Below are 19,423 nucleotides of genomic sequence, written 5' to 3'. Positions count from 1 at the left end.
TTGTGTACGTTTTTCATAAACTTCGTAAGAAGCGTTAATGAACGATTTTTATCGCACAATTCCTCTGACCCTGTGTATTTTTTTCTTTAAGCACGTTTGTCTAACTAAGTAACTGATAAGAGAAACCCTTAAAAATTTGATACTCGTGTCAGTCGACAATCCATTCAAATTCTGCGTAAATTTCAAGACTATATTTTCCTGAGAAAATTGTTTTGTTAAATCGAAAAAGCTCTAGATTTTCTGTGATTTCATAGCTTCCTGATGCTCTTCCCGGTTGGCAGAAACGAGGGTTTTGGATTTTCAAGTAAAAAAAGCGAGTGGAGCGTGGGGTTGGCCAGCGAGGCTGCACACGCGGTATGAAATGAGAGGGATGAGGATGAAAAGGAAAAATAAGGAAAATTGAAGCTGCTTCTGATTGGTGGCGAGCGCCACTCCCTCGTTTGGTTATTCAAGCAGCCTTAAAAAGCGCACGTATTCGCCGTTAACGAACTCGTCCTTTCAGGTATTTGTACAGAGCCGTTGGTTCTTTGCTTTTGCGTACTGGCAAAGATTTCGGCGAGCTTTAGCAATGACGTTAAGGGGGGCGGGTCGGAAGGCTTACTTTTTAGCTGGCGTTGATCGGACGTTCTTCAGTTCCATTTCTTTGTTAGCAGCGTTGTTTTTCTCGGCGTTGTCCTGAGCATTCGGGGGCGCACCGACGATCTGAGGATTAAGGGGTCTCGTGACCGGAAGCGTAGCCGTGTTGTCGTTGGCCGCCGCAGCCTCGACTTCGACCGTCGCCACTTTGCAGTCTCCTCCGCCCACCATTTTTCAAATGGTCACTTAACCTTATTTTCACGCACTCTTGTCCCCCGTTCGAGGCCCCTTTATCGGGATTTTCCTAGCGAATTTCACCCGAACAATATTCGGCCCCTGTAACAACCTTTTCGTAACTATTTTGCTCCCGGGTGAAAAGAAGGTCGGGACGAGCGCGAGTTTACGGACCGAATTGACAGTTTTAACGAGCCAACAGCGATACGAATCGTTGGAAAGATCGTTAAAACGGTAATTCGGAATGAAACATGCGGTTTTGCCGAATCAACGCTTCTAATAACTCCCACATCGGCGACCTCAATTCCGAGAATAATGCAACGAGATTCATCCCTCGGAGTGGGACACTGTTTCGGGGAGGAGGACCCTGGGAGGAGGAAATTATAACGAGAAATGTGATTCGGGTCACCGTCGCGTCAACGAGGGCGTTGCTGATGCCGTGTGGCTTGCTTTTTCGAGCGAATGTGCGTATCGCGCTACACGAGCCGCGTCGCGTCCGGGGGTGGCGAGCGGCTATCCCCCGATAATCCCAATTTTCGCATTCGAATTAGCGCGACTCGAAAAGCAGCCTCCAAACCGAAGCGAATCGCGCGCACCGATCCGGCATTCCCGGACGAACGAAAACTACTAATTTCCCGTTTTATCGCCTCTCGAAATAAAACCCCTCCATATATTTTCTACTCTAACGAGATATTCGCCGCTCGATTGTTCTCCGATCGCGTTAATGAGAGAGCAGCCGCGCGCGCGGGAACCGTAGACAAAGTGGAAGAAAGTTATTCCCCTAAATACGAAATCTCTCGAGCACACGCTCGAGCCGCTCTATCTTTTCCGCCAGAATGGCCCCCGATCCGCTCAATAAACCGAGCGTAAACGCTCCACTTACGCCCTTTCATTCCTCCCGATCGATCGTTATGTGAACACAAGCGACTCTCACGTTGACAAAGGAGAGATGCCGCTAATATGGAGAGCGGATCCTCGCACGAGAGGGGCACGATTTCTCTCCCCTTTCTCTTCCTCACTTTTCTCTCTCTCTCTCTCGCCTCTCTCTCTCTCTCTCTCCTCGCTACAAACTCTCGGTACGCGTGGATTCGTTAAGTAGGTCGAACTCGAGAGAAAGAAGAGACGTTAAACTATCGGCAAATCCTCGAGACACAACACAGAGTTTCTTCGACGTATTATGGACTTGCCTCGTTTCGTGAATAACGCCGGGGACATTGCGGACGCGGAGGATCCGTCGCGCGCGCGATCCTCCAAAGACTCGGGGAGTACTCGCGAAGTAAATTGACCTCGGGGACTCGCGAGGCTCCATTACCGGCGGGGATATAATTGCGCCTTAACCTCGAGGCAAGCTCTAGCCCTTAAAATGATTTATTGGCGGTGGGACGCGAGCGGAGGAGAGGATCGAACCGCTCTTCCCACGCGACTCGAATTAGGAGCCTCTTCGCGAAGAGACTCGAGAAGGAGTTTTCGACCGGGAATAACGGGCCGCGGGACCGGGAAACGGTCTCGGCGTCGTCGGCCTCGAGGTTTTCTCTCCCCGAGCGGAGGAGCCGGGCCCGGAGCGTTCGCGCTTTGTTCTCACATCTCCGTACGCGTATTCACTCTTTCTCCTTATTTCTCCAGTTCCTTTTCGCCCTCCGGGGGCGCACTCGAGCGCACTGTGGTATATTTAAGGAAGGAGGAAGAAGCGAGGCCTCTTCGCGGGCCTCTCGAGGGTGTCGTTAGCCGAGATTTCTTTGCATTCTTCACATGAACTTGGCGAGGTCGAGGGTCCGGAGATGTGTGACGCGGAGCGGGCGAGATGGAAGGAGGATTCTACCACGGTTTTGAGGAAGGAACACGCGATTGTAAATCCGCTCGGACTCGCGGTCGCCGAATTGCACTCTCCGGGTCCGCGTACTCGCCTCGATTTTCCTGCTTCCATTTGCCCCTGTGAAGCTCTGCCCGATTACAATCGACCAGCCCCGACTACTGCGCAACGATCTACGAAATAGCTCTGCACTCGTCGCTCCACCGCCGCCGGGAATCGACGGGGCGTCGTCTTCCCACCGAATTCAAACTCGAACAACCGCATTCGGCAAATACTCTCGAGGAATTACCCGCCGCGGATTAAACGCGCGTTACATTGTCCCGGAGGCTCTCGCCCTGACTGCGTACCCTTGGAGGGATCCACCGGAGCGCGATACGTGCGGAAGGGGCTGCGCGACACGATTTTACACACACACACACACACACACTTGCCCGGTGAAGATGCCGCGGAGAGGGCTCGATGCTCCCCGTACGCGGAGAGCAACGGTCTTTGGCTCGGGAAGTGTGAAGGAGGAAAGAAAGAAAGCAAGAGAGAGAGAGAGAGAGAGAGAGAGAGGATCACTCGACGATAGCGGAGGCTACGATATCCGCGCTCTTTTTTTTCTTCTTCTTTTTCATCCCCTTTCGCCATTCATCCGAATCCACAGCATCCATCTCGAGACGCTCGTCTCCCTCTTTCTCTCCTCTCTTCCCTCCGTTCATTCGCCTCGATGACACTCCGCACTGGTACGCGTATCGGGTACGAACGTGACGAAGAACGAGACGGATCGAGCGAACGACACGGCGCACGGGCGTGTGTGTGTCAACACCCCGAGTCGATGCTGCGTCCAGAATAGAAAGAGAGCGAGGGAGAAGGAGGGAGAGAGAGAGAGAGAGCGAGAGAGCTCGGAGCGACTTGAAAGCGGTGCTCTTTGTTCCTCCGTCAGATTAAATCCTCTCGCAGGCTTTCAATCGCAAAGGATTTTATTGGCGAACGAATAATCTCGTCACCTTTTATCAAAGTGAGAATTTTGATCTTCCTCCGTGCGTACGGCTTATTCTTCCTCGTTCTCTCGTATTATCGCGAACACGCCGAAATATATAGGGGTCGAATCACGATCGCCGCCCCCAGCATCCCGGAGACTGAGGCTGGGCCGGGAGGTACCTCTTCCCGGGCAACCGTTAGCTTCTTGCGCCAGCGCACAAAACCACCCTCTCTCCTCGAAACGACCCTCCCTCGCACTCCCTCGTCCTCTCTCTCTCTCTCTCTCTCTCTTTCTCTCTCTCTCTCTCTCTCTCTCTCTCTCTCTCTCTCTCTCCTCGGATCCCCTCAACCTTAACTCCGGCTCCTCTCTCGCTCCTTTTCACAATAATGTACGTTTTAGTTTGTGTACGAAGCTTCTTATTTCGTGGGTACAGATTCGTTAAGAATTCATTCGCAGACTTTTATTTCTCATTCGATTATCGCCGCTTGAATTCGTCGGAATTTGAATTCTCATGGAAATTCACAAGAGAATCCTTTTTGCTATTTATTCCAAGAAGCGGATCCAAGCCTCGAGGCAACGCGCTGCCAAAAGTTGTGACGAATTTTTAATCCAAGCTTTTTTCTACTGTTGCCACGTCTCCGGGCACCGGGAAGACACTCGGGAAGCGAAATTCGTGGATTATTTACCGAAGTAATATCAATGGGGAAAGCGGACATCGACGGAGACTCTTGTCAATGGCTGTACGCGCGATTGTACACGATTTTCGCAATCGTAGCCTCGGCGAGACTCGCGTCCCCCTCTCCCTTCCCGCTCGCCCTTCTTTCCGGGTTGCGCGGGCTCGTTCTATGCGCTAAAGTCGATCCCGCCATTCGCGGTCCATCCGCGCCCGCGTATATCCCGATCCCTCTCGGCGCCCTCTTTGTTTTCCTCTCCGCGCGCGCTCGCCTTTACACCGACTCGAGGCGAAAGCACACAGGCGCGCACACACGCTCCATACTCCCGCGAATTTTGCCGATCAATGCGTCATTCGCATTGTCCACACATCGACGACTTTATATCGGCCCTCGCTCAATCTACTTGCCAAATACCAGCAGGCATTTCAAAAATCGTCACAACGAATTTTTAAGCAAACTAAATCAAAGTCCCCCAGCCATTCGAAGTTTCCAGCACCGAATCCCCGGCCGGATTGCCTCCGCACTTTCACTATGGTTCAAAACTGCACGAAAGCTTCTACCCAAACGTCCCGAATCCATTTTCTTCAAAGTTCAATCGACCGTCCAAAGAGTGTTTAATTACCACAAAATTGCCCCGCAATATCGCACTTTCTCCCCGAAATTTCGGGATTCCCCCTCATTTCGTGATCCCACCCCCCCAACCCTTATTGAGTTTCGAAAAAAAATATCGATTTTCCGAAAAAATTTGCAAATTCCCAAATGGCCCAAATTCGATAAAATACATTTCGTAGTCGACGAAATATATGATTTAATGAGGTTCGCTCAACTCGGCGTACGCTCAAAAGATACACTTTACGAAAAAAGGAGGAAAATAATACCGAAGAAACAGGTGCACGGCGCGGGTGCGGGGGGGGGGGGGGGGGGGGAGGTAGAGCAATGAGAACGAGATGAGCGTCGAGAGGACAGGAGCGTAGGGAGGGATGAGAGCAAAGTGCTCCGTGTCGTTCTGCGACCCACTGACCCGCTCGATAACGCTTCCACCACCGTTCGAGGTTCACTGACCTTTCCCTCCGACCCAATCGTAACGTTATCAACTCTTGACTCCTCCCGCCGCCCTCTTTCGAAATCCTCGTTGCACTAGTATTTCGAGCTGTTAGTTACGCTCGTTTTGGCTTCTGCTTATGTTTTCCAAAGTTTAGTTTTTACATTTCCGGATGGGAAGACCGGTAGCAGCGAACCGGTGCGAGAGCTGGTCGTCACGTTTTTACATGTTTGCTTGGACACGTTGAAAGGAGCCTCGTTCGATAGAGCGCGTTCGAACAAGCAAACTGAGCTGGATGAAAAAATGTTTTTTCAGCAATGCCCAACGTCGGAGGGACCTTCGCTAACGGACTTTTGTCTGGCAATGGCGATTTTTATTTGGAGATGTACAACGAAGAGGAGCCACGAGGAAAATTCAAGTTGGAATTCGTTGGAGCGAATTTAAACGAGAATTTTGGATTGCTGTCGTCTCCGCGGCGTCGTTGCCGCTGAAATTTTAAGACATCCGAGAAAAAATAAAGCTACCGAGCTCACTGAAATTGACGACCACCGACTCACGTGGAAAAAAAAAAACAATCAATTATATTGCAAACGCGTAGACGAAAAAATCTCTAAAAATCCGACAATCATTTTCGGGACACTAACGAACTGCACAATTCGTCTCAAATAATAGAAAAGTGCATAAAAAAAATTGAATTAAGGTAAAATACGATCGTGGGCTCGATGCCCGGCGCCTGGTTACAGTGACAAGCGACGTTTTTCCATCGATGAAATATCGATTTTGTTAAATAGATGGAAAACAGGGTGAATCTCGCGGTGGCTAAACGAACTGATTTACAACGAATTTTCCTCTTCAACGTTTGGCCTATTTTCGGATGGCTTAATAAAAGTGAAGCTCGTATAGAAATATCTGTGGAAGGAGGAAGAATTCAGCGCTAATTTGGCGAAGCTCGAGCTTCCGCACGAGTGGATAAGCGGCATTCGAAGTATTATAGAGAGATTGAGGGTTGCATCGTTAAAGCTTGGGAGGAAAACCGATGCATTTCCCGAACTCGAGAGCCCTCATCCACACCCAGTTTCAGGGATTTGCGTCGGTTTTCCTCGTGCTGCTGCTCGGAGCTCAAAAGTGGAGCAGCGACCACGGCGATCATCCTTTTTTCAGCTTTTTATTATACTTTTAAATTCCTCCCAGCATGAGGTAACTGGTGGTGAAACTTTAAAAAATTTTAAAACGTGAACGTAAAAGCTGATAGACTCGGAAACGCTGCATCGATTTTCTTGATCGAATTACCACTTGAAATTTACACATCCGTGTTTGACAACCGCATCGTTGTTTCCTGCAAGAGAGTGTGCGTTCGACACGAAGGAAGCTTGCTCCATCGACGGCTTGTTAAACTCCAGATGGTCAGCTCACTTGCAGTGATCGAACGTCTCGTGCACAGGCCAGGCGAAGCGCAAGTCCCTCGTCAAATTTCTTGTCATTTATCACGCTCGATTTAAAATGCAAATAAAATAATAACAATTAAATAACAGCTGCGTATTTCTTCTCTCGAAAACTTGGCTCTCCATCTGTTTCGGACTGGTGCCAAGAATTTCGTTGATTTTTCATCAAACGAGCTTTGAGTCATTGGATCGACGAGGATTTTTATTAACGATGGGAGGAACAAAAAAACATTTCTACGCAATCAATGATTGAGGGGCTTTCTCCCAGGATCCAAATTTGTCGTCCGGATTGCAAAGATCGAGGGCAACGAGGACCCCTCATTGCTTGAACGGTCGAGAGAAAATTTTCGTGAATTTTGCATACAAAAATCCATCTCGCAATTCTGTTATTTTTGTTTCTACTATTTTTGCGTCGAACCCTCGTGCATCTCTCTCTCTCTCTCTCTCTCTCTCTGTGCACGCACATACCGTATTGATTTCGGTGCAGCTCGACTCCACCGGCGCTTTCCGTTGGCAGTGCTGCCACGACTCCAACGCCCAAGAACTAAAATCTCCTCTTCGTCGCTCCCTCTTTCTCCCTCACTCTTTCGACGCTGCCCACTCATCGGAGGGATGAACAACCCTTGCAAGAGAGAGGAAAAGAGAGGCGAAGGCTGAGCGAGAGCCCGAGGCAGCCGTGGGGATGCGCCACCAGACACGAGATACAAACTGCTCTCTCTCTCTCTCTCTCCTAATAAGCCCCTAACTCGTTCAATCCGCTATCGAATTTCGGTGACTGGACGCGATTTTTCACTGCCTCACTCACTCCCCATATTTGAATAAGGTTAACACTACGTTTTTTCACGTCAACGCACAACCAACTCTCGATCGACGACGACCTTCGCCTCCCCGGTCTCGTTTCCACCCCTGACTCGAACACTAACTTTTCTGTTGCTCTCTCTCTCTCTCCTGGTGGGTGTTTATTATTTGTGTGCGGAGTTCAACGACCCAGTGAGGAAGGACGCTTTCCAGGGTGCGTGAGCAAAGGCTGACGATTAAAATAAGGTTGAAAATTTTGATAAAATTCAATTTCTCTATTGCTGAACGATTTTTTTTTCTCAATTGCTTTCAGAACTGATGTGTTATTTTTAAGATTCAACAGTCATGTTGGGATAAGATCGAGGTGAGAGGAATGAGAATATGCGCAGAAACTTCTGTTCGTGCGATTAATGCAAGTTCTGAAAGGATTTTGAGCCTGAGCTGAGGATTTAGGCATTTACTGACGAACTGCTCACAGATAGAGCAAAAGTGCATGGGACCAATCTTGTGGAGCATCGAATTTCCTGAAAAAAAGTACTCCGAGGTTTTTTTCTGCCTCCATTAGCTTAGCTCTCAGAGTGGCTCGAAAAACTACTCTGTTCTCAGGAGTTGTGAGGCCGGTAACCATTTCAGAGCAGCCCGCAGGACTAAACTACGGAAAAGAGAAAAGTATCGTTGGGAAGTTTTTTGTGGGAAATTTCGTCCTCTACAAGATTGGTCTCCTCCTCTTCTTTGCTATCTCTTACCGTTTTGACAATAAATAGCCATAAAGGAGCGCAAAAATTGGTACAAAACTTTTCGACACGAAATTTTGCAATTTCATGACGATTCCACTCGGGATAATGCGACAATGCGAATCTTCTTTTATGGCGATCGTTAGAATTCATTAAGCTGAAATTTCCTGCGAAAAAATCAGGCACGAGTCGTCGGGAAAATTTGTTCTCGAACGCTTTACGAACATTGAAAGTTCACCGTGCTTCGCACGAAAGTCGTGAATGTTTTTTTTTTTTTTTTTTTGTCGATACCAGCAAGTTTCCGTACTTGTTTCAAAGTCGGGGCGCAGTTTCGAAGCCATTGGCCAAGTAAATTTATAAAAATCGTCGAGTTTTCATCTTAAATCGTAGATTTAAATTGTTTGTTTAAACTTTGAAGAAATTTTTCAACTTTTTTCATAGAACAAAAGGAAAACAACGAAGTTCAAATAGTGAAATCGAAGCTCCGATTCCACTGAGCCAAATTTGTTCGAATTTCACCTTTCAATTTTCCCTCAAAGAGACATTTTCTTTCTACAATTGTCGTTTTTCATTTTTATACTATCATCGAAGTCCCCCAATCGCGATGGGCACATTGCCACTTTGTCTTCCAAACGTTCGTAATAAAGTTTCAGCAAAGATATCGAAAAATGAATAAATCACTTACTTTGCATTTTTGGGAAAATGACCATTCGCAATGCCTGGATGTGTCGGGGTGAGGCATAACGGTTGATTTATCGCGTTTTGGGGTACCAATGGCTGCCTCGCGTGAGCCGGTGATGTGTGGGATCCATAACCGTCCGAATTCAACTGAAAAATGTCGATGAAAAAGTTTCGTCTTAAGCTCACAGTTTTTCCATGCTATATTTCCAACGTAAATTTACACACGTCCAATACTCAAAACCGAGCAAAAACCCGATGAAATGAAAAGTCTGGTTGTTCTCGGATCCTCTTGATTTATGAAGGAACATCAACATTTGAATTGAAACTAAAGAGATCCTTTTCTCACTTCGATCATTTCGATACAAATGAAAAATTGTTGGTCAATCAGTGCAAATTCGATGCTACGAAATCATCGAAAGGATCATTCGAAATCCAAGAATTTCTTTTGAGCTCATGCTCAATGGTAAAATCGTGAATGGCTCAAGTCGTAAAATAGATTTTCATGAATATCGGTTTCTTTGAATGCGCACTCGGGAAAAGGGAAAAGGACTCGATTGTCTCGACGTTTGTTGGGCATTGAACATTTTAAAAAATGAATCCCCTTACAAAAAATGCTTTCCACTGAATAAAGAGTCGAGCTAATTCTTTCGGAATAGTGGCCAACAACAAACTCCCATTTCCACGACAAAAGAAGCCTGCCAAGAAAGCCTGACGAGTAAAACGGAAGCAACGAGACAAATATCATTTGAACAGTTACGATTCATGCTGCTTTTCACTTGAGGCACGTGTTAACACACACAGAAGCGAGCTTGACGTTTAAAAAAAGGATTTTTGATGTGATACCTGGGGCTCGTTTACCTTGACAACCGTGCCGATCAAGGAATCAGGTGGCATTTCCGGTGGGTCGGGGATTACACCAGGATTCGTATGAGCCGGATAATCATTGTGGAGATTTGCTTCCTTGACGGGCGTGCCGCCGTCCAAACGTTCCATGTCGAGGCTGTCCGTGGGCGTCGGTTGCGAGAGCAGACGCTCTTTCATCTCGTGTATGTAAGGGCAGCGTTGCATCTCTTCGGAATCGGTGTTCCTCCGATGATCTGAAAGTCAAATATCGCACGTGCTGTACTTTCGCGTTGACCAAATATTTCATCGTTTTTCAGTCCTCGATCGAGTAATTGAACATTAATCTCATAAAATCAACCGATTTAGAGCGATTCTTCACTATTGTTCGGAATTACGAAACTAATTACAGCGACGTTTTAAAAAACTGAAAGAAATGCGAGATAAATTGGTTAAAAAACTGGCATCCGAGGGCCGAGACCCCGTTCCGTGGCCTCTCGAAAAATGGATGAACTATTGACGACGCTCGATTTTACGTCCTGCTCGCATTGACCGGCCCCCGGGTCCAGAGGAGCCCGGAAGAGTCTCACGCCCCTTACTCTGATCCATGATCCACCGTCCCAGCCACGTTTTCGGCATCTTTTTATTCGCCTTTGGAGGCCGATCTTCACTGTCAAGAATTTCCGGAGGAACATCCATGATTGTTGGCTCGAGCGAACTCACTGTTTTCTTCTCTATTCAGAGTCACGAACTCGATTTTTCAGTCGCGATACTCGCGCCCCCACGACGACTCGGACGAGCGTTTCCGGTGCGTCGTTTTTTTATCTCCAGCACCGCCTCGAGCGGGTGAAAAAATATTGCGTGCTCCTCTCAGACCCGAGTCTAGAGAACTGCCAGTGACAGAGTATTTAATTCTCCTTTTTACGATCGCGAGAAAGCATCAGGCCTTGACAATCCTCGGAGAGCGAGCGAGACGAAACACAACCGTACTGACGTGCCTCTCCCCGTCCTCCTTTCATCTCCTCCATCTGGACTCGCACGTACAACGTATTCTCATTCGGTCCTAATACACAGCTCGATATGAGCATTGCAACCTGTCTCGTGCTCTCGCTCGCTCGCTCTCTCTCTCCTCGTACAGATCAACCGGTGATTTCCAAACAAGGTGTCACCGGGCTTGTCTCACGCCACTCACGTGCGCACTGAGCTCAGCACGACGAATGTAAACGTCCGTCACGTGTGCATTAGTATCAAATAAGAGGATTGAATATCAGAGAAATTTTATATTTCGATGTTGCCTGTCAAAGGCGCCTTTTCGGAGACTCGATTTTCTCCAATATTTTCTCATAAAATATTGAGTTTGTTGAGAACGAATTTGACGAGAGTTTGGGAAAAATCAATTTCGATAAGGGGATTTTATCGAGAGACATTTTTTGGGCTTCGAGACTTCGGTTCGATCCCACTCTTTCATTGATTCACGATTATTTGTGATGAGATTCAATAAAAATAGTCGATCGACCGTTGTCGCGGAGCCCGAAGAAATAATTGATCCCGAGGTCGTGGCTCGAAATTCGTTATTTCTTTCAAACTGCGATCGTGTTTGAGGCTAATTTGAAGAAAGTGGCGTCGAGGCTCCGTCGAGAATGCTTGCCCCGCAACGAATTCGGCGGTTTTACGAGAGGCATGACGTCGAGAGTAAGAAAAACTTGGCGCGGGGGTTTGACCTTTGCTGAGGATAAAACACGACCTACCCGAAACAAACAAGGCTCCCCCGCCGCTGCTTTCTCCCTCTTGTTCCCTTTCGACTGGCACGATTTTCCGATCACATGACTCCGGGAAATGGATACCGCGGGTTCACAAAGCGTATCAACAGATTGAGGTCTCTCGAGATGTTTGGTCGCGAAGTGTTTCATCCATTGGACAAACGTTAGTTTGTAAAGACAGGAGTTTGCACTGAGAGAAAAAAATTCGTTGGTTCGAAAATTTTTCTTGCTTAACGATTAAAAATGAAATGTTCTCTTTCAACGAAGCTTTTGCTGGTGCAACGTCGTATTCGTCCGAGAAATTTTTCGAGCACGAAAATCGAGAGCGAAGAAAAATGCGTTGTCGAAGCGACAAATTTATTTTCCAAGGGACTCGATAAATTCGCTTTTTTGGGAAGGAATGACGACGAAGAAGCTACGAGCTTGGAGCGCTGGGCTACTTTTAATCGAGGCTCAAAGTTTCGACGAATTTAATGAGAGAGAGAGCAAACGTGACGCGATGCTTGCCCGTGGGAACAGCCCCGCGTCGCGACGCTCACTACTCTTTTCGACGAAAAACCCATTCGCAGCTTTTCCTGCATTCTCCCAGTTGCAACGCTCACGAGAATACACCAAGAGAAATGTGCAAAGAGACACTCGTATGCATACGTGTTATTATCCAGCGGGGAGTCCACCGATGTAGTTGCTAAGAGTTTGCCGCCCGTCGTATATATTTAGAATTGCGCGCGGGTCGCCCGCTTTTCCGCGAAACAGCTCTCCGCTCCTCTCGCATCGCTTTAATCACGACGATATCCAGAGCAGTACATCCAACCGAGTTTTTAGGACGCGTCCACATTCCAACGTGTTGCGGATAAGGCGAGAGAGCAAGAAAACAATGGAGGCAAAAAACCCGAGAGGGAAAAGCGAGTGAGTTGAGGAGGGAAAAGGAGCGTGGGAGAAAGAGAGCCTCGGAGACCTATTTTTTCTCGATTCCGAGCCCCCTTGCATATTTCTATTCACCCGAGATGACTGGAGCGAGAGAAGCTCGTTCTCGGCATCGTCAACGTCACCGTCCTCCCACGTGCGAGGGCTCGTCCAACACACGAGCACGTTGCTTACACGGACTGACGTTGAGAAGGGGCTGAAAGAGCCTCGGGTCTACGGGCTCCTCCAAAAGTCGCAGTTTCGACCTCGAGGCGAGCAGGATCGTGAAATTTCCAAGAGAAAAGTCCCCAGCCACTTTTCTCTAGGACGCACCGCTCGTGGGATATCGAAGGAAATTCACGGGAGCCAATCGCCAGTGGCCGGAGGGGCGGGGCCCGGGGCCCCCGCTCCCTGACAGCGCCCCATTGGCGGGCGTTGAACGGCTCGTAACTCGCGAACGGTGCGTCGGAGCGAAAAATCGCTGAGGAATTTTCTCTTCGAAATTTCGCGGTCTACTCGGCCTGAAAATGCTGAGCACAACTATTTTGGCATTTTTCCCTCGCAGCAGGAGCATACGATTTTTTTATCCCGTTCTCTTTCGCTGTACTCCACTCTCGTAATAACTTAAACTCCTTTTATGAAACGATCCGAACTCCTGCGGACGATGCAAAATAGAAAGAGGCCGACTAAATTCGGACTCCACGGTCGATCAAGAGCCCTGCAGCTCGCTTTCGCTAATTATTTTTCCCATCTTCCTCGCGACAAAAGAATATTTTTAAATGAATTTGAATATGGCTCGAGCCACGCAGCGAGAACCGCTCAACTCTTTTTCCTGCTCGCCGCGAGGTAAAGCAACCGTCGATCGACCTTTCTCTGAGCTTTGCTGATATTTTTCCAATTAATTTCTTGCATTTTTTTAAAACCTACTACCGAGTAGGGCTCTCTGTACAATCGCAGCTTTATTAATCGTCGGAGATGATAAATTGCTGCAGAAACTGAAAATAGAAATGGAAAATTCGGTCAGTCAACTTTCTCGCGCGCATCGCGATACCACATATTTTGATTCTTACAATTTAGCTCTTTTTCAATTTTACTCTTAACGATCCCATAGGCTCACTTTATTCCCTTCAACATCTCGAACTTCCAAAACACTTTTTCCTCGTCTCAAGTAAAGCGAAGCGCATTAATTTTCAGGGAAAGTTCGAGTGCTCGAAATATCTTCCCATCAGGGAAACTCGATTCGAAGTGTCGACGGTCTTCAGCACCGAATAATTAATGAGCGAACGAGCGAAGTTTCTTTTCACCACGTTTCAGCAATGGAAGCCTCAACGCGGTGATTCCTTTTCCAACAACGAGAGACAATTCGATAAAGAAATTTGATGAGGAAAACGAATTTCGAGGTTCCCCGCGATCCCCGATTTCTCATGATTTCGCCTCATTCGTTCCACCCAGCACGAATTAGTAGGCTACTCGTCCCGGTACGCTTGACTTCCGGTCAGAAGGCTCGTCAACGTGTCTTCCGGCCCGGGAAGGCGTGCGCGTTTACCTCGACCTTTCTTGACTCACAATGCATCGACGATATTCGACTTTGGATAAAAAGCGAGGATGAAAATGGTTCAGCTTTACCTCGTCAACTACTTTTTCATAGCTCGATAAGCTCTCGATCGGAAGTTGATTTATTATTCAAACACAAACTCGATTCGCAACACCGATTCTCAGTCGTATATATATAAAAGCGGAGTAAATATTGGAGACTCGGAGAGTGTCTCGTTGCGTCAGGTCGCGTTGGAGGTTTCCGTCAGTTTCGGTGGGTCAGCTTCGCTTCGCGTTGTCCTCTCGAGCGAGCAACACGTACGACGTATTATTTTGATTTTATCGTCGCCTTGATCGTTAATTCACACGCACGCACGCACCGATGAAAGCGTAGCGAATAATAAAAACACCGACACGTATTCGCTCGTTTGTGTAACGAGGAGGCGACGCGCGAGAGGGAAACATCGCGCCGCGCCGGAAAAAAAGGGAATTTTAGTGTGTGCGTTACCGGCGTCTCGGCGTACGCGAAACCCCTGGTGGGAGGCGAATGTGCGCGGGGATTTTGCGCGAATAAAGCTCGGGGAACGCGCCGCCGCGCAATACTCTCCTCACTTCGGGGCGCGTCACAACAAACGGAAGCGGAAATACAACGCTCTCTGGGGGTGGTGCACGCGAGGGATGCCGAACCCGAGCGCGCACACACGCGAGCACACCCCACTCGTGTCGCTGCCTGACGAAAGGGCGTAAAAACTCGATTCTTTCACGTTCAGGGGGCTCCGCTACGTCCTCGAGCCGCTTCTCAGCACCCGGTGAAGTAATTGACTCCCTTCCATATCCTTTTCGACCATTCTCTCGATGAAAAGTCCACCGGAATATGATTTTTATCATTCTCCGAGATAAACGAGCCTGGAACGGGATCGCGGAGCCGCCATTTTGTCACGGTCGGCTTCCCTGCTGCCTCCTCCGGTCCATCTTTTGTCCCTCGCTTATGAAAATTCTTGGAAGTTTGACAATAATTTCATTCTCCGCAGCCTCATCCCTGCTGCAGCCTCTCGATCGATCTCCTTTTATTCGCATTCACCCGTCGAAATGCAAGCCCCTTAACGGAGATCGATACACGCGCGATGAAACTTGGACTGCTCTGCCGGTCGGAGACCTCGAAAAGCCTCGACGACGAGCCCCTTTATCTCGGTCTCACTCTCGCTCGCTCCTCGCACCGGGTCGAAGAGCCAGACTGCGTGGCGACCACCTGTGAGCGCGTCCCGGCGCCGGCGTCGACGATTCCGATAGCGAAATACTATAATTTCGTCGTGCATTGCACTGCAGTACCGTCTCCACGCTCACCAAGGACCCCGTTGCGCACCGCCGACCGCAAAGTAAATAAAACAAAGTGCTTCCCCAGCCAGCACGGTCCTTCGTGCTGGCCAAAAATCATTCTCTTTTAACAGCCGATCGCGAATAAAGTTCAAATCGAAAATTCAAACATTCTTTCAATTCTTCTCGTCGCCCTCGATTTTTCCAATGAGACGCTTTGCAACTCGAAAAGGCAAGAAACGATTGGAAAAAAAAATGTGCGACGAGTGCCAACGACCCAGAATAAATCGATTCTGCGCTTCGATCCAAAAGTCTCAATACTTTTGCTTTGAAAAACAAATGGAACGCATCGAATCGTCGGAATTGAACTCGTTTTCACAGCCAAATTATTGTCCCGGATCGAGCAGGAGGGTGGAAACCAAATGCGCAGATTATTCGAAAAAAAAAATGATGAAAATATGAATGAAAAGTTCGAGATCGCCCGCGAAACTAATTTTCGTCCCGCTCCCCGATTTCGATCACTAAAATTTTTCTCGTTTTTCACCAAATTCGAGGGCCTCGAGCTGACAAGTTATTATGCGCGGATAAAACTCAAGCTTGTATCCGCTGCACATTTCTCGCTCGCGAACGAAGCGCGCACAGCAGACGAAGAGGAGAAAAAGCTCATTCCGACGACATCGGGGATCGACGTCGCCCAATTATATTCTTACCTTCATGGCGAGGCCGATGAATTACCCAATCGCCGCACACGGTAACCTGCCGCCTGGCAAACTAATTACGATCTTGGAATGGATCGCTCGTGCGGACGCGAGCAGCTCACGGGGCCTTGGAAAATCGCATTTCGATCAGCCCGCGATGCGGTTCGGGACGAGATAAAGCAACAGTGAAATGGGATACCGCGGCAAAGAGCTCGATCGGGAGAACGCGACAGGCGAATAATCGTTCGGTAACTGAATGTACCGAGAGAGCCGCGAACAAACCTTGGCGCTTCCTCTCCCTCTTTCTAAGCTTTTTTCCCCGAGATAGGCGCACTTTGCATCGTCCTTTCTCCGCGGCAGCTCGCGCTCTTCCAGCGGCCTCTTTCTCGATCGAAAGACACGTTGAAACACGTGCGACGATATTTCGAGCACTCGATTCCTAGCAAAATCACGATTAACTCCAAATTCGGATAAATTATTACGAAAAGATAAATTTGAGCGATTTCAGTTACTTTTTTCCAATGAAATCATCCGAACCGATAATATTATCGTTCCCGGTTAAATCGTCAATGAATTTTCGCACTCGGTACAAAATTTGGAGTCTCCGGGCCGCGGAAATATCGTTAAAGCCCCTACTCAAACGCTTTTAATCCCGCTGACGAAAACTCCCGCGCGCGAATCGAGTTTCGTCGAGAAGAAAGCGAGTCCGCGGGCCTCGAAGTCCATCGAATCGCGCACTCTCCTTCGGACTTTATTAAAATCGGGAAGAAACTCAGCTCCGGAAATCCCAGCCGGATTATAAAAATAAGTGTATAAAAAGTTCACAGGTCCGTTTGCACCGCGCCGAATGGAGAAGCTTCCACGAGAGGGATGCTGATCGTTTTGGTCTCATGCGGAGAGAGAAGCGTCCCGACGCCGACACCACCGACGCTTTCTCCGTGGCCGTAGCAACCCCTCGTGCCACGAGCGCTCTGTACACAGCTTTATGTACTACATGCACGCACATACATCTCGTAACTTTTCCCCTCGCGTGTCCCTCGCTTCGAGGCCTCTTTCTCTCTCCCTCTCCATTTTCATCTTTCTCTCCCTTACTCGGGCTCTTTGTTTCTCTCTGTCTTTCTTCCACCGCGCACATCGCTTTGGGGCTCCCCCCTCGCAGCAGCAACGGAGCATCTTTTTTTAAAGAACAAGGGACTCGCGCGGGGGCCGGTGCTGGGTACATTTACAAAGATGAATTCGGGCACGAGGCGTTCTCGTCCAAGCACTCCTGATTCGTCCAGAGCTGTCAAACTTTTGTCATCTTTCGGGTAGGCTTCGATGTGTCGAATAACCAAATTGTGCGGGACGGTCGCCCGATATTTCGAAACTTTGGGAGTTGCCAGATTCGAGAAAAACAAGTAATTGGAAATTCTTATTTTTTATTTACCATAGTTAGCAGTTTACGTGCTTTATCGTTCTTCATTTTTTTCATTATTTGTTACTTCTTGCGTTCGTGTTTACTGGAATATCTATATTTCGACAGCTTTCATTTCGAATGCTATTTTAACAGAACACACGAACGCCAAAAGCTCATGTTTTCGAATCCAAAATGGAGAGTTGTTGTTTCACAAACAGACCGGATTATAGAGTAGGGGAAAATCGAAAGTGGAGATTTTTCGAGCCTATGAAACTTGAATGTGCAGAATAGCGAGGGCTCGAAAAGGCGAAAGTCGAAATGGCGATTTTCGGAGCTCGAGATCAACAGGCTGAGTAAGAGAGCGAGCGAGACGCGTCTATTTTAAACTTCGTTGTGCTTCTTTATTTCGATTGGTCGACTTTCTAAAGTTTAGCTACTCTGACCGTTTGAATTTTTCGTCTTTCAGATATTTATGAATTGAGAGAGTCGAATTTTCCGAAAATTGATATTTTGGTCGTCGTTCTATGGACGATTGTTACATATTATTATCGAACTTTGAATTTTCTGCCTTATTTATCTTCGACATTGAAAGCTCTAGTCGAAAGTTCGAAATTTGGTTATTCTAACAGTTTATCCCCGCTCAATATTTCGGTGTATTTTGAAAAAGAGTCAAAACGCCGAACTTTCGGCGCGATGCCAAATCATAAGAAATTTTGGATTGCGATATTTTTCTGACTCTTGACCAAATTCGAAAAAAAAAAAAAAAAACGACATTTCATCGAATTTGATGTAACAAATGAGGAAAGTGCGGCGAGCGTGCAAAACGTTTTGAAAAATCGTCTGAGGAAGGACTCGCCTTGAGGGGAGAAGAAAATTTTTCTCATCTCTGAACCACACAATTCGAAGGCTCGAATAATCGAGCACGAGGGCTCGCGGCACTGAGCCAATTTCGGCTGAAATTCCCCATACGAATACAGGCATAAAGAGTGATTCAATGCCACGCACGGCTGGCTGGTCGGTGCGGGTCCGGACGAATTTCGAGGCAACACACATGGAAAGAGCGACACAGACGAGCACTCGTGAGAGAGGTGGTGTGGAAGAGGCTGTCGCGGGGGTGCGTCGCGCAACCCTCTGTAATTTCTTTTTTTTTTTTTTTTGCTTTCGTTTTCTGGCGTCACCGCGAGGTCTGCACGGGCTTGTGAAGGAAGCTGTTGAAGCGTGCACGAGCCCACACATTCGAGAAAATAACTGTGTGCGTGCCCGTTGCGATGTATTCAGTTGAGGGGGTCGCGCGGCCAAAAATGAATTTTGCTTGTCATGTGAACGAATAATTTGATTGCAATGAATTTAAAATCGATCGAGCACTCTTGCCATTTGTTAAAATGACACTTGCTGGCTCTCGAGAATCTTTATTTTTCGTAAGCCTTGCTTCGATTGGGGGATCCAAACGCGAGGCTGAAAGTATGGTAATTTTTTGAAAAATTCGATGCCCTCACGGCCCACTTTGCTTCTCAATCATCCCCCCCCCCCCCCCCCCAGTTTTTCCAATCCCTCGATCAATTTTCATCGCACTTATTCTTGAATTGCGAGAACACCGGATGAAGAATTTGAGAATAACGCTCAGCTGGAAGTAGCTCGAACTTTGCCTTGCCATCCCCGCGACGAAAATATTCAGCTTATTCTTTATGTACGGAGGAGATAAAATCGCGTGGAGGATAGCATCCCAGACGATTCTCGATATACGAAGAATCGTCTGAGATTCTGCCAAAAGGTCTATACGAGATAGCATCCCTTGCAGACTCGATTCTCGTTATTTTTATCATCCCCAGAGGCATATTCCAATACCAGAAACTACCTGAATTCTGAATTATCGCAAGCGATATTAGAACGGGGCAAAAGAATGTGAAAAATCGATGTTTTTCATTATTTCAAGCTCTTCCCGGAGCCTTGACGAGCGATTAAAATAACCGATCGATTTTTTTCTCACCTCCTCGTACGAGTTTGACCGATAAATTTCTTGCTGC

At 47.7% G+C, this 19,423-nt stretch overlaps 1 protein-coding gene across 13 annotated transcripts in view; it reads right to left on the bottom strand.

Moving 5' to 3' along the window:
* The window catches only part of OtopLa (Otopetrin-like a), a 39,335-nt gene that overhangs the window by 17,297 nt on the left and 2,615 nt on the right, over positions 1-19,423 (bottom strand). For 2 of the 13 annotated variants that reach the window (XM_043430225.1, XM_043430224.1), the window contains 2 exons: positions 9,799-10,052; positions 8,960-9,102 (listed from right to left, as the gene is read on the bottom strand). In XM_043430225.1, coding sequence (XP_043286160.1) covers positions 8,960-9,102; positions 9,799-10,023 — 368 coding nt within the window. In that variant the 5' untranslated portion in view covers positions 10,024-10,052. Of the gene's footprint in view, positions 1-601; positions 913-1,219; positions 1,647-1,693; positions 3,735-8,959; positions 9,103-9,798; positions 10,053-10,394; positions 10,474-14,084; positions 14,151-19,423 lie in introns of those variants that run through there. The other 11 variants (XM_043430228.1, XM_043430233.1, XM_043430226.1 and 8 more) reach the window with 10 other exon arrangements.

This window comes from Venturia canescens, chromosome 10, assembly GCF_019457755.1.
Source record: "Venturia canescens isolate UGA chromosome 10, ASM1945775v1, whole genome shotgun sequence".
NCBI classification, from domain to species: domain Eukaryota; kingdom Metazoa; phylum Arthropoda; class Insecta; order Hymenoptera; family Ichneumonidae; genus Venturia; species Venturia canescens.
Note: the sequence above shows the minus strand (reverse complement) of the source record. Positions and strands in the feature narration are given on the sequence as shown.